The sequence below is a fragment of the Nicotiana attenuata genome, unplaced genomic scaffold (genome assembly GCF_001879085.1).
Source record: "Nicotiana attenuata strain UT unplaced genomic scaffold, NIATTr2, whole genome shotgun sequence".
Classification (NCBI taxonomy): Eukaryota; Viridiplantae; Streptophyta; class Magnoliopsida; order Solanales; family Solanaceae; genus Nicotiana; species Nicotiana attenuata.
This window is the reverse complement of record NW_017670595.1, coordinates 326,904-340,915: the sequence shown is the minus strand read 5'-3', so window position 1 is coordinate 340,915 and position 14,012 is coordinate 326,904. Positions and strand designations below refer to the sequence as shown.

Genomic DNA, 14,012 nt, shown 5'->3' with positions numbered 1-14,012 from the left:
CCCCCCCCCCCCCCTAATCTTAGAGAAACAACATTAGGATCTTGACCTGATCCGTAAAAAATGTATTTTACAATTGATTATCAAAAACACAATTCTGAAAGTAAATTAGTAGAATGAGAATGTAAAAATTTCAGAGAATTTACCTGATCGGAGAGAGCGAAGATCTCCGATTCGAGGAATTGAGCAATAGGCTCATCTTCATCGTCGAATATTGCCATGAATTAACCAGAAAATGAACTCGGTGACCGGAATAACGTCGGCCGATCTACGCCATAGATTGAATCGAGGTCTCATCGACGCAAAATGAGATTCGCAGAATGGCGGAGCTTGAGGAAGATATCGGGTCGGGTAGGATCCGAAAATGTTGGATCGGTGAAGAATGATTCGTGCGTCGGAGCAAATATGTTAAGGTTACGCGCTACAAAGGAGCCAGCAACAACAACAACCTAGTAATAATAATTCCACAAGTGAGGTTATGGGGAGGATAGAGTGTACACACACCTTAACCCTTGACAAAGAAGATGTTTTAGCCACAACAAGGAAGAAAAACGACTCAACGACCCCCTAACCTACAACTAGGGGTGTACATGGACCGGGTTGGTTCGATTTCTATCAAAACCAAACCAAACCAATTATATCGGTTTGGATTGGTTCGGTTTTGTCGGGTTTTTCGGGTTTTCGGATTTTTTTTGTTACATGAATATTATTTCAATCTTACGTTATTAAAATTATAGATAAAGCTTTGATAAGTGAATATATGTTTAGTAAATATGGAAAAAATTGACAAACATATGATCTATTAAAATATTCTAATGGGAGAAATTTTTTAGTAACACATGATAGTTATTTTCTTAGTCGTCTAATAATAATTTTTCGTTAATTTACGCTTTCAAGGTTAATACATGAGAGGATCCAAATATTTCTACATTTTCTAAAGAAAAATCACTACAAAGTCTTAAAAATATAAATAAAATTATATATTTATATGTCGGTTTGGTTCGGGTTTTTTTACTCAATACCAAACCAAGTCAAACCAAACCTAGTCGGGTTTTTTAATCGGTTTGGTTTGGTTTTTCGGTTTGGTGCGGTTTTCCGGTTCGGTTTGAACACCCCTACCTACAACCCTAATGCTCGACCTCCCTGCCTCCCTATTCAGGGCCATGTCCTCCGAAATCTGAAGTCGCGCCATGTCGTACCTGATCACCTCGCCACAATATTTCTTAGGTCGCCCTCTACCTCTGCTTGTACCAGTCAGAGCCGGCCATTCACACCTCCTAACCGGGGTATCTAGGCTCCTTATCTGCACATACCCGAACCATCTAAGTCTCGCTTCCCGCATCTTGTCGTCCATGGGAGCCACGCCACCTTCTCCCGAATATCTTCATTCCTAATCTTATCCAAGCTAGTGTGCCCGCACATCCATCTCAACATACTCATTTTGGCTACTTTCATCTTCTGGATATGAGAATTTTTGACTGGCCAACACTCAGCCCCATACAGCATGGCCGGTCTAACCACCGTTCTATAGAACTTACCTTTAAGTTTCAGTGGCACCTTCTTGTCACACAGGACTCCAGACGCTAACCACCATTTCATCCATCACACGCCGATGCGGTGCGTGACATCGCCGTCGATTTTCCCATCTCATTGGATAATAGACCCCTGGTACTTGAAACTCTCTCTCTTAGGGATGACTTGCGAGTCAAGCCTCACCTCCCCGTCCGCTTTCCCCGACACATCGCTGAACTTGCACTCCAAATATTCCGTCTTGGTCCTACTCAACTTGAAACCTTTAGACTCCAAAACCTGCCTCCATACCTCCGGTCTTTTTTTTTTTTATGGATTTTGTTTGTTGTTTGCTTTTTCTTCCTTGAGAAATGGTTGCCAAAAGCCAATATGCAAATTTTAAGGACATACTTTATAGTAGACTTTTTAATGTAACTTCTAATTATCTAGATTTTATTTAAAATAAATTATTATCAATATAGTTGTTTACCTCAAAAATACGAGTAACAATTAAATTTGATTTATGGTTTTAAAGATAGGTGATTTAGTTCAATACTAATTAATAACCAAGAAAACTAACGTATGAATGAAGGAAATAAGTAAAATCAAACCAGTGTGCAAGACAGTCTCGACCTTGAGCTAAGGTGGCCTCGAGGTTGGTTAAGAACAGTAAAGCAAGAACAATTAAGTAAAGAGACGATTCAGATGAAATATGAGCCAAAAAGTAAGAGAGTATATTCTTTATCAATGATTGATGATATTTACAAATGATTGGGGTCACTTTATATAATGGGGGAACCCTAAATAAGGTATATTTTTATCTACCGTAAGGAATCTTATTGGGACAGCTGTCTAACCGCCTAGTACGGATTAGTACTAACTCGTACAAATCTATTCAGGAATTTGCGCCATGATCTTGGGGACGTGGCAGGAATCTTGCCCATTGTATTACAATCTCATAACGGCATCATCTCGGGGTTGGGCATACTCGGTTTCGATACTCATCACATATTTTGATCCTCGGGCCTTGTACTCTATCATCGAGCTCGAGCCTGGTCCATCGAGCTCGAACTCGATCCTGTCCTGAACTCGGGCTTAAGGCGACCCCTCGAGCCCGTGAAATCGGGCATACCTGATTTTGACCATATACAGATAGTCCCCGCTTTTCTTAGAGTAAGATGATAAGAAACGATTTGATCCTTGATGCTTCGACGCCTCGATCATGATGTCAATATCGTGATATCAGCGACTGAAGTAATTGAAAAGTCACTTCTTTGCAGTTTCCAAGGTCATTAATTGGAGGCGGATGATAGTCGGCCGTTGGCTTCCCCAAACCATTAAAGCGGCCTCTATAAATAGGCCAATTTCACAATTCTTACAATTTTTACTTCTCACATCATTCATAAAATCTCACTAGCTTCTTCAATTTCCTGAGTTCTCCTTTTTCTCAATTTGTTCTTGCTACAGCATCAACTCCCTCTCTTCTCTTGAATTTCTCAACAACAATGTCTAAAACATCTAACACTGTTCCCCAGAAAGAAAAATCTTCCTCATCATCGCGGTTGGCCAGAGGTAGAACGATGGTGCCACCTCGTATTGAGGAGTGTATTCCCGGGCAGTGCGAACTAACTTTCGATTTTAAAATCGAATAACCTGCATCGATACCAGGCCAATGTGAGCCCATGTCTCGATACATCTGCTTGATAACTGAAGATGAGCTTGAGTAGGTGAAAAAAGACTACAACTGGGAGAACAAAGATGTTGTGATCCCTTCCCCTAAAGAGGACATCACTACCCATAAGGCAGGGTACTTAAGCGTGTATACCTACCCTTTCACGTTCCGTCCCGTAGATCCAGCTCTGGGTTCCATAGACCCAGTGATTCTTGATTTTTGCCAACAATACCAGGTAACGCTTGGCCAGATCTACCCTTCTTTCTGGCTCATCGTCAATCTGAACAGATATTTCTCGGGCCTATTCGAGGGGATGCCTTTTACCCTCGACCACCTGATCAGGCTATATAGCCCTCGCCTTTATCGAGGCGGTCTGATAAAGCTGCAGCACCGATCCTAGAAGTCACTTTTCTCCAGCATCGATGAGGACAAAGACCGAGGATGGATGAGCCGATTTGTCCGAATTAGTACCTCTGATCTGATTCCTGCTGAGAGGATGGTATTCCCCGAGGAATGGAACATGAAATGTAAGTGCAAACTTATCGATGTGATTAATATTCTGCTTTCCCTACTCTTTCACGATCTAATTCTTATCTGATGACGCAAATGTCCCTTGGTTTTCTGGTGCGGTCCCGGACCTCACAGGCTGCGTCCCGCAACTGGCCTCCACTTCTTCATACGCGGAACGCAGTTGGCGTGATTTGGCCACGGGTCGATGGGAAGCTAAAAACCATGGTGAGTTCTCTTGTTCACATATTGATATCTCTTAATGGAATACTCACTTTACCATTATGCAGGCCTCAAAGACTCCGTTGCTATGCGGCCGCCCCCGCCCGATGAAGAAGGAATCCCAAAATCGACCAAAGAGAAGAAGAGGAAAAGGGGGTCACCTACAAGTTCCCCGAAGCCAAAGAAAAGCAAGGCTCGAAAGTCTAAGGCCGATTCCGTGGTCCTATCTTCAGAAATGGCCCAACACCTTCGGGATGATGATGAGGAGGGAGAAGATGACGACTGCCTGTTGGTAGCTTGGAAGAGAGGAAGCACGACTCTTCGAAGGCCGCTGAACCCATGGTGATTGATGCGGTTCAATCTCAAAACGAAGAAATTTTGGAAGGGAGCTCGAGTAGATTCCCCGAGCCATCAGGGGTAAAAGCGTGTGTCATCCTGGGGGACGTTTGGCGGGTGAGCCCGAAGAGCCTAGTCCCGAGGCCCTCCAAAGAGAGGATAATATCCCAAGTGAATCACTTGGGATAATTAATGTAGATGACTCGCCGCTGGGCCCCGTGTTCTCAGAAGGGCAATTTCGAGATGCCCAAGCCATGAGGACTCCTGATATGGGAACGACCCATGAAGGGAGTGATATTTTTCGGGAATGCCTTGTAGGGGTCGAAGATGGTCCCGATCCTGACGCCTCGTTTATCTTTGATGAGGCCCAGAGGCTTCTTCAACAAGTAAGTTTTTGTCCTCATAATTACGATCAAATTTTACTCTTATTTTCCTAAGTCTAATTCTTTTTCTTTGTATGAAGGCCGTAGCGCTTCATCGGCAAGCATTTTCCAAATCTTAAGCCGAGCTTGCCCAGTGTGAAGCGAACTCAAGAAGCTGATGGAAGAGGGGGACGACCTCAAGCGCTTCTATGTATAGAAAGAGGAAGAGGTCAGAGATCTCCGAGTTGAGTTGGCGAAGGCTCGTCAGGAACAGACTGAACTCATCGAAAAGGTAATGTAGACTTTGGGGGTTTGTTATGTCTTCATTCGACTTAGTGCTTAACACTTCAACTTTTGCAGGCCCAGCAGAAGGGCGAGCTGGTGGAGCAGCTCCGAGAAGAGCTCAAGATGAAAGAGGCCGAGACCCTAGGGTGGAAGCAACACATGGACCATCTCGCCTCAGAGAAAGATACACTTCGGGAACAGCTGATCGCTGCCAACTCCACGCTACTATAAAGTAGGAAGAGAGGGCCACAATAGCTTTTGCCCTATATGAGGGTCGGGATCGAATTCCACAGAGAGCTAGAAATTGGAGCTGGGTATCTATCTAGACTAGAATTGCGTGTATGCTCTTAATTGACCTTCTTATCATTTTTGGGGTTTTCAATTATAAACTATAGTTATCAAACTACTATTTGAATCTAGATTATACTACGAAATAATTGCTAAAGTTGTATCTAATGGGAAGAAGGGCACTAGGGTCGTGGCATCACCTAGGTGGCTAATTGACGGGTAGATGTTACTAAGGTTCGATTGACATAATTGGGGCTTATGCTATAACCGTTGTAAAATTTTACCCACTCTCACACCTCTCGGTAGAGAGAGTGATTTTGCCCAATTGACTCTCTCAAAACCAAATGGGTAGGCAAATTAGATCAAGCAACTAGGGTTCAAGTAGGGTGATTACTCTCTCGAGGTTTAACCCATTAATCGGGACTATCATTTCTCATGAGTCCATCCCAATTCCTTGTTGGGTCAATTTTGGAGACTTAGACTCTCTTTCTCAAGAAGAGTCAAATCCACAAAACACAAATCAGTGTTTGCAACCACCAATTTATAGATTAAAACATAAAATCAACCCAAATAGCAAACACCCATAATCAATCTAACCCTAGATAGCAACACCCATCAATTACCCACACTAGGGTTGAGCCACAACCCTAGCTAATGGGTTTAGCTACACATGCTTGAAAGAGAAAATGAAGAAATAGATGAAGAACAAGACATAATGACTAAATACTAAATTAAATTGCAAGAATCTATTATTAATTTGAAGCTAAAATGCCAAAAATGGCTGAAAAAGTTGTTCTCACGAGCGCAGCTGTGTTCTGAAGTTAACAGATAACCTAAAAATGGTAAAATATTCTATTTATAATAAGCTGGAAAAACTGGACAAAAATGCCCCTGCGGGGTCAATGCGGGCCGCAGAAAATGGACCGCGGCCGCACAAAGCTCTTGAAATTCAAAATTTAGCTCTCTAAAGTTGGGCGCGGCCGCGGAGAAAGCTGGCGCGGTCCGCGCAAAGACGACCGCGGACCGCATGGATATGGACTCTGAAAACTTCAACTCTCTGAATCTCTATTCCGCGGACCGCACAAAATTTTCGTGCGGCCGCGGAGCCTTCACCGTGGACCGCGAGATGTGTACCGCGGTCGCGTTGCCTAAAGACAATTTTTACCACTCTCTAAATCTCCTAGCGCGGCCGCAGTTGACTTTGCGCGACCCACACTAGGCCTACTTTCCTTCAGATTGCTTGGCCTCCAGTACTTGAGCAGGTTTCACTCCTTTTTGAGTCGATCTTTGACATTTCGTCACTTTGTCGATCAAACCTGCAATCAAGCACACTTATGAGCCTTGTGGGATTATTTGTAACAATTTATAACCAAAGTGTAAGCAAGAAGGAGTATAAAACATGGCAAAATCCCTAGTTATCAACTCCCCTAAACTTAAGCTTTTGCTTGTCCTCAAGTAAACAAAATAAAACCCACCTCTTAAGGAAAAATCCAATTATTTTTCAGCTATCCTATAGTATCCTCAACAAGCATCAATTGGGACTAACAATTGCCCTCAATACGAATGAATCATTAACACATTTAACTTTTGAAACACCATGGCTTAAGTGTGACACAAGAGCATCAGAGTTGACTCACTACATCAAAGAACTCTCTCAATTACTTTGGTCATTGTGGAACCCAAACTCACACATCCTTAACTCTCCTTAAGCAAACCTCACCTTTTAGAATATGGACACACAAATCGTGGTTAATGGGAATTTACTCATCTCTCTCAAGAAAAAGGTCACAAGTCCGGCTCTAGGTACCATATGCTTGACCCTCATGTAAGTATCCACTAATGCAAGCGTCATTCAACTCAAGATCATATAGGGCTTTTGTGGAGTCAATGTGAAGGCTTTTGGGTAAGGGTAGGACATGTTTTTGTTCAAGTGGGTTCAATTTTCCCTTAAGCACTTCATTTGATTCATTTGGCACAAATCTCTTGACTCTTTGAGTCATTTCTCTTCTTTCTAAGGGTTTAGAGAGACACATTATCACTCCTTCTTATGCATTTCAATTCTTTTCTCCTTTTTCAGCTTTCCACGCCTTTCTTTCTTTGCTTTTCTTGAATCCCTTTTTATTCTTTTTCACATTGAGCATTATTTTTGTCTTTTGCTTTTCTTTCGTTTTCTTTGCCTTTCCTTTTTCTTCACTTTTGTGCCTTATACCACTTTGTTGTCATCTTCGTCTCTCCCCCCAAACTTATACTTTTGCCTTGTGCTCAAGGAAAGAAATGGGTGCCAAGAGAAGGTATATTTTTTAGAACGGGTATAGGCTTGTAACATGGTTTTTTGAAAGAAGAGGGTTTAAGGCTCAAAAGGGTTAACTAGGGAATCATATCATTGGTAGGCTTATGGAATTGTTCAAAATGTCATTTGGATCAAGGAGAGCCTATAATCACTTTTCAAGTCAAATTTCACTTAAGATTTTGCCTCAACAGACATTCAGGGCAAGTTCTAGACCAATGGCACGGGACTTGGACTCGCAATTAAATTTCTCACCACACAAGCTAATGGATTGCTAGAGACATCGAGTCGGGGGCCCACAACAACCTTAGACATGATTTGAGCACACAATGGTCCCGAAAGAACCACTTGATGGATATTGGCCAACGCAAGAGTCTCAAGGCCACAACTTTTACCATCCTAAACACAACATTTTTGTCTTTGACCATGGGATCAAAGGCAAATGTGCTAGGCCCAAGTGAAGCTTTGTTTGAGGTACTCTTAACTACAACTACCAATGACAAAAACAAAAACGGACTCAAAACCTTAAAAAGGTTGTCACGCCATCTATCATTGGGAAGAGCCACCCGGTTCACACAAAATTCTACCTTTGGAAAGAACCGTGGCATTAAGAAAACCAAAGGCTTATTAAAAATGTCCAAAATTAAACAAAAGGCTACGAGCCTATATAAGAAGCTAAAAACGAAAAAATTTTGCGAAAATAGAAAATAGAATGAATATTTACAATAGGGGATTAGAATATACAATGGGGGATGAATATATACAATAATGTAACTTTATATACAGACCAAAAAAAAAGATCAAAAGTACGATAAAAGTAACTAAATGCAAGATTATATACAGACCAAGTGAAAATCAAAGAAAGCATAAACTAAGTCAATCTATATATACAATTATCCATGGACAAAAGTAGGGCACACCCCCTCAAATAAAAGCTGGCATTATCCCCAATGCCAACTAAAGAAAAAATAAGCACTAAAAAGTAATCAAAGGATATGAAGACTCCCTAAGTCGTGTCCGTCTGCATGGGATCATCAGTGGTCCCTGGGTCCTCGGTATGCTCGGGAACCTCATACTGGTTCCCGGTCTCCTGCTGCCTAACTGCTGGGACCTGGGACTGAACCTGGGCCAGCATTGGATCTGGTACATCCTGTGGCTGACTGGAGGAAGCCTTCGGTGGGTCTGCCACTAGGATGATGGCATCATCTGCTCTCGGGATAGTCCTCTTCCTCGTAAGAGGCCTCTATGACTGCTCCTGAACTGTGGCTGCTGCTGGGACTGCTGCTGGAACTGCTGCAGGAGCTGGGTCCTCAAATAATAAATCTAAAGGCAGTTGATCTGCCTTTAGTCTCTCTACATCTGCCCTGAGCTCCTTCACGAACTCCCTGGAAGCCCGTGTCTTGCGTAGCTTCTTGTGCTCTTTGGCAAGCTCTTTCAGAGCCTTGCCATGAGAAGCCACTATCTTCACCAACTCAGCCTGGGTGCTGAAGATCTTCTCCTGGTTATCAAGCAACTTCTTCAAAGCATCCTCTATTGATTATGGGACCCAGCCTTATCTACCAGCGCGGCCGCGCTGGGTTTGTTCAGATGAAGTTTGAGAAGGCAACCTCCGCGGTCCGCACAAAACCGACCGCGGTCGCGGAGGTCCACCGCGGTCCACACAAAATTCAATGCGGCCGCGCTGGCAAACTTCAGAGAGTCAACTTTTCTTGCTCACACCAGTGTGGACCGCACAAAATGGACGTGCGGCCGCACTGGAAACTTCAGAGACCTGACAATTTTGCACTTGTGCCCTGCACTGCATCAACTCAATCCATGCAACATCTCACAACCAATTAGCTCAAAAATCAATCCTAACTACCAAGAAAATCAAAGAAAATAAAAAGAAAAAGACATGGGTTGCCTCCCAAGAAGCGCCTGATTTAACGTCGCGGCACGATGCGGGTTACCATCTCATCATTTCAAATGAACAACAGCCACCACATGGTTATCATTAAACTTCCCAAGATAATGTTTCACATGGTTCCCATTCACGCTAAAGACTTCACCACTTTTGTTCTTCAAATCTAGAGCACCAAATGGGGTCACACACACAACTTCAAATGGCCCACTCCACTTTGATTTCAGCTTTCCGGGAAACAACCTTAGACGGGAGTTGAACAAGAGGACCAAATCACCAACATTGAACTCATTTGCATGAGCATATTTGTCATGTAGGTACTTCATCTTGTCCTTATACAAGGACGAACTCGAGTATGCGTGGAACCGGAATTCATCAAGTTCATTTAGTTGCTCAACACGAAGATTGGCCGCAACATCCCACTCAAGATTAAGCTTCCTCAAGGCCCACATGGCCTTGTGCTCCAACTCCACTGGAAGGTGACATGCTTTCCCAAACACCAACCGGTACGGTGACATACCAATCGGGGTCTTGTAAGCGGTCTGGTAAGCCCATAGAGCATCATCCAACTTTTTACCAATTGGTCCTATTAGCATTGACCGTTTTGGACAGGATGCTCTTGATTTCTCTATTTGATACTTCAACTTGACCACATGATTATGGATGGTAAAGTGTAGAGACTTTATGGTTGACACCAGACTTAGAGAGTAAAGTATCAAAAGCCTTATTACAAAAGTGTGATCCTCCATCACTAATGATTGCCCGGGGTGTACCAAACCTTGTGAAGATACTCTTTTTAAGAAATATCACCACACTCCTAGCTTCATTATTAGGCAAGGCCATGGCCTCAACCCATTTTGACACGTAATCCACTGCTACTAGAATGTAATTGTTCCCATACGAGCTAACAAAAGGACCCATAAAATCAATGCCCCAAACATCGAAGATATCAACTTCAAGAATTGTGTTAAGAGGCATCTCGTCTTTCTTGGAAATCCCTCCAAAATACTCAATTGTTCACCTTCCGGGACACACCTTCTAATCACACCATCCGTGCAAATATTAAACAAGTACGGATCATCCCAATAAAAATCCAAACTATCCCGTTTGAGTTTCTTCCTTTGGTAAGAAGAGAGCTCACACGGGACAATCCCAGTTACAATGAAATTAGCAATATCACCATGGCATATCACATATTGACAAAGAAAGTAGTTGCTCGTCGGGGAATGTATCATTGATCTCCAAGCCATCACACGGCCTTCCTTCCTCCTCCAAGCGGGAAAAATAATCTGCAACTTGGTTCTCACTACCTTTCGGGTCCACTATTTCTAAATCAAACTCTTGAAGAAGTAATACCCATCTCATTAATCTTGCCTTGGTATCTTTCTTGGTCATCAAATACCTAAGGGCTGCATGTCCGTGTGCACAATTACCTTGGACCCCATAAGATATGGCCTAAATTTCTCCATAGCAAATACAATCCAATAACTCCTTCTCCGTCACCGTGTAATTCCGTTGAGCTTCATTCATAGTCTTACATGCATAATACACGGGATGGAACATTTTGTTAACCCGTTGACCCAACACCGCCCCACCGCAATGTCACTTGCATCACACATTAGTTCAAAGGGCAAACTCCAATTAGGTGCGGTAATGATAGGGGTAGTGGTCAACTTGTGCTTCAAAAGTTCAAAGGCCTCCATGCATTTTTCATCAAAAACAAACTTAGCATCTTTCTCTAGCAACTTGCAAAGGGGATTCACAAGCTTCGAGAAATCTTTGATAAACCGCCGGTAGAACCCGGCGTGCCCAAGGAAACTCCTCACCCTTTTGACAGAAGTGGGGGAAGGGAGCCTTGAAATCACCTCGATCTTAGCCTTGTCTACCTCAATCCCATGCTTAGAAATCTTGTGACCCAACACTATACCTTCTTCAACCATAAAATGGCATTTTTTCCAATTGACAACGAGATTAGTTTCTTCACATCAGGCCAAGACTCTATCCAAATTTACCAAGCACTCTTCAAAGGAATCACCAACCACACTAAAATCATCCATAAAGACCTCCAATATGTCTTCCACCATGTCGGTGAAAATAGCCATCATGCAACGTTGGAAGGTCGCCGGAGCATTGCACAACCCGAATGGCATCCGGGAGAAAGCAAATGTACCATAAGGGCATGTAAAAGTTGTCTTCTCTTGGTCTTCCGGGGCGATTAAAATTTGATTATTGCCCGAATACCCATCCAAAAAGCAATAGAAGGCTCGCCTCGCAAGGCGATCAAGCATTTGATCGAGGAATGGCAAGGGAAAATGATCCTTGCGGGTCACTTTATTTAGCTTCCGGTAGTCCATGCAAACTCTCCACCCGGTAATGGTTCGAGTGGGAATAAGCTCATTGTTGTCATTTGTCACCACCGTCATCCCGCCTTTCTTTGGTACACATTGCACCGGGGAAGTCCATGAGCTATACACCACACTCGCATCAAGCCATTTGATCACTTTTTCCTTCACCACCTCTTGCATTGCTTCATATAGCCTCCGTGGATGTTCTAAGGAAGGTCTTGCATCATCCTCCAAGATAATTTTATGCATGCAAAATGCGGGGCTTATTCGCCGAATGTCCGCCAGAGTCCATCCAATTGCCCTTTTTCGCCTTTGAAGCACCTCCAAAGTGGCCTCAACCTGCAAGTTAGTAAGGCAAGAAGAAAGAATAACTGGAAGAGTTGAATTAGAGCCCAAAAATTCATACCTGAGGTGTGGAGGAAGTGGCTTCAACTCCAACACCGGTGGCTCCTCAATTGATGGTTTTGTTGGTGGAGTTTTCCGGTTTTCAAGATCCAAAGACAACTTTCTCGGCTCATAGTAATAAGAGCCCATCCCATGTAATGCATTGACACACTCCACTCTGCTTGCATCATCATCGACATCAAGATTTAACAACACGGCCTCAAGGGGATCCTCCACGTTGATCATGCCACTTGTGTCATCCACAATCACAGCTGTGACTATGTCCACAAATGAGCACACCTCGGTGCTATTGGGTTGCTTCATGGATTTGCAAACATGGAAGACCACCTTTTCATCTCCCACTCGGAAAGTTAGCTCACCCACTTCAACATCAACCAATGCCTTCCCCGTTGCTAGGAAAGGTCTCCCAAGAATAACCGGGACTTCAAAGTCCACTTCACAATCCAATATAACAAAGTCGGCCGGCAATATGAATTTGTCCACCCGGACAAGTACGTCATCAATTATACCCAAAGGCTACTTCATCGACCGGTCTGCCATTTGACGTCTCATTGAGGTTGGCCTAGGTTGCCCAATTCCCAAAGTCTTGAAGACTGAATAAGGCATCAAATTAATGCTAGCCCCCAAGTCACAAAGGGCCTTAGGAGACTCCGCACTACCGATAGTGCAAGGGATAGTAAAAGCTCCAGGGTCTTCAAGTTTCGGGGCCATAGAATGCACTATCTCACTGACTTGGTTAGTCATCTTTATTGTTTCAAAATCCATGGAACGCTTCTTTGTGACCAAATCCTTCATGAACTTTGCATAGCCCGGCATTTGTTCAAGTGCCTCCACCAAAGGCACATTGATTGTAAGGCTTTTCATCTTATCTATGAACTTTCTAAATTGATTGTCACTCTTTTGCTTTGCTAACCATTGAGGATAAGGTGGAGGTGGCCTAGGTAAAGGTACCTTAACTTTGGGCACTACCGGCTCGGGCATATCAATCACATGTTCCCTAAACGGGTTCACGGCGTCTTGAGTTTCCACCTCAGCCTCATCAATGTCAATCCTCACATAATTGTTCACCTCATTCTCAACCACATCTTTAACTACCAAAGGAACATCATTTTCTTGCAACTCAACATCACCATCCACAACTTGCTTATCTTTCGAGGCATGCACATCACTACCTCTTCCACTTCTTGTTGTAACCGCCATCACATGATTGTTCCCACCTTTAGGGTTGACTACTGCATCACTTTGTAGAGCACCCTTTGGGCGAGTATTCAACGATTGAGAGATTTGGCCTAATTGCACCTCCAAATTCCGAATGGAGGTATTGTGGGAATCCAATTGAGCATCGGAATCTTGGTTCATCTTCATCATTTGTTCGAACATCATTTCTATTCTTCCCATATCATTACCCGAAGAACTAGATCCTTGAGAAGGGAATGGGGGCGGATTGTTCAGTTGTTGATACATTGGGCCCTTTGAAAACCTTGCCCTCGGTTGCCTTGATTTCCATTGTTATTCCACCCGCCTTGACCATTATTGTTATTCCAATTGTTGTTTTATTCCCATTCCAATTCCCTTGATTGCCCGAATTATTGTTCCCCCAATTTCCGCCTTGGTTGTTGTTGTTCCAATTACCACCACCTTGTTGATTGCCCCAATTTCCTTGGGGTCGCCATTGTTGATTTGAAGAGTTGCCTTGATTGCCTTGATAGTTATTGACATATTGAATTTCTTCGCTTTGATCATCATAACACTCATTTGAAAAATTACCGCCATCATTGTTGTTTTATTGTTCACAACTCCCTTGAGATTGTTGCCCTCTTTGCCTCCTTTTAAGCATATTCACTCCCTCCATAGCATTGACTTGGAGAGGATTTTGAACTTGTTGCAATTGCGCCTT

At 43.2% G+C, this 14,012-nt stretch overlaps 1 protein-coding gene across 1 annotated transcript in view; it reads right to left on the bottom strand.

The window, feature by feature from the left end:
• The window catches only part of LOC109241359 (F-box protein SKIP31-like), a 6,455-nt gene extending 6,011 nt beyond the window's left edge, over positions 1-444 (bottom strand). Inside the window, exon 1 of the mRNA XM_019408096.1 lies at positions 144-444. Within this exon, the coding sequence (XP_019263641.1) occupies positions 144-218 (75 nt within the window). The 5' untranslated portion in view covers positions 219-444. The remainder of the gene's footprint in view (positions 1-143) is intronic.
• Between the last annotated feature and the right edge of the window lie 13,568 nt (positions 445-14,012).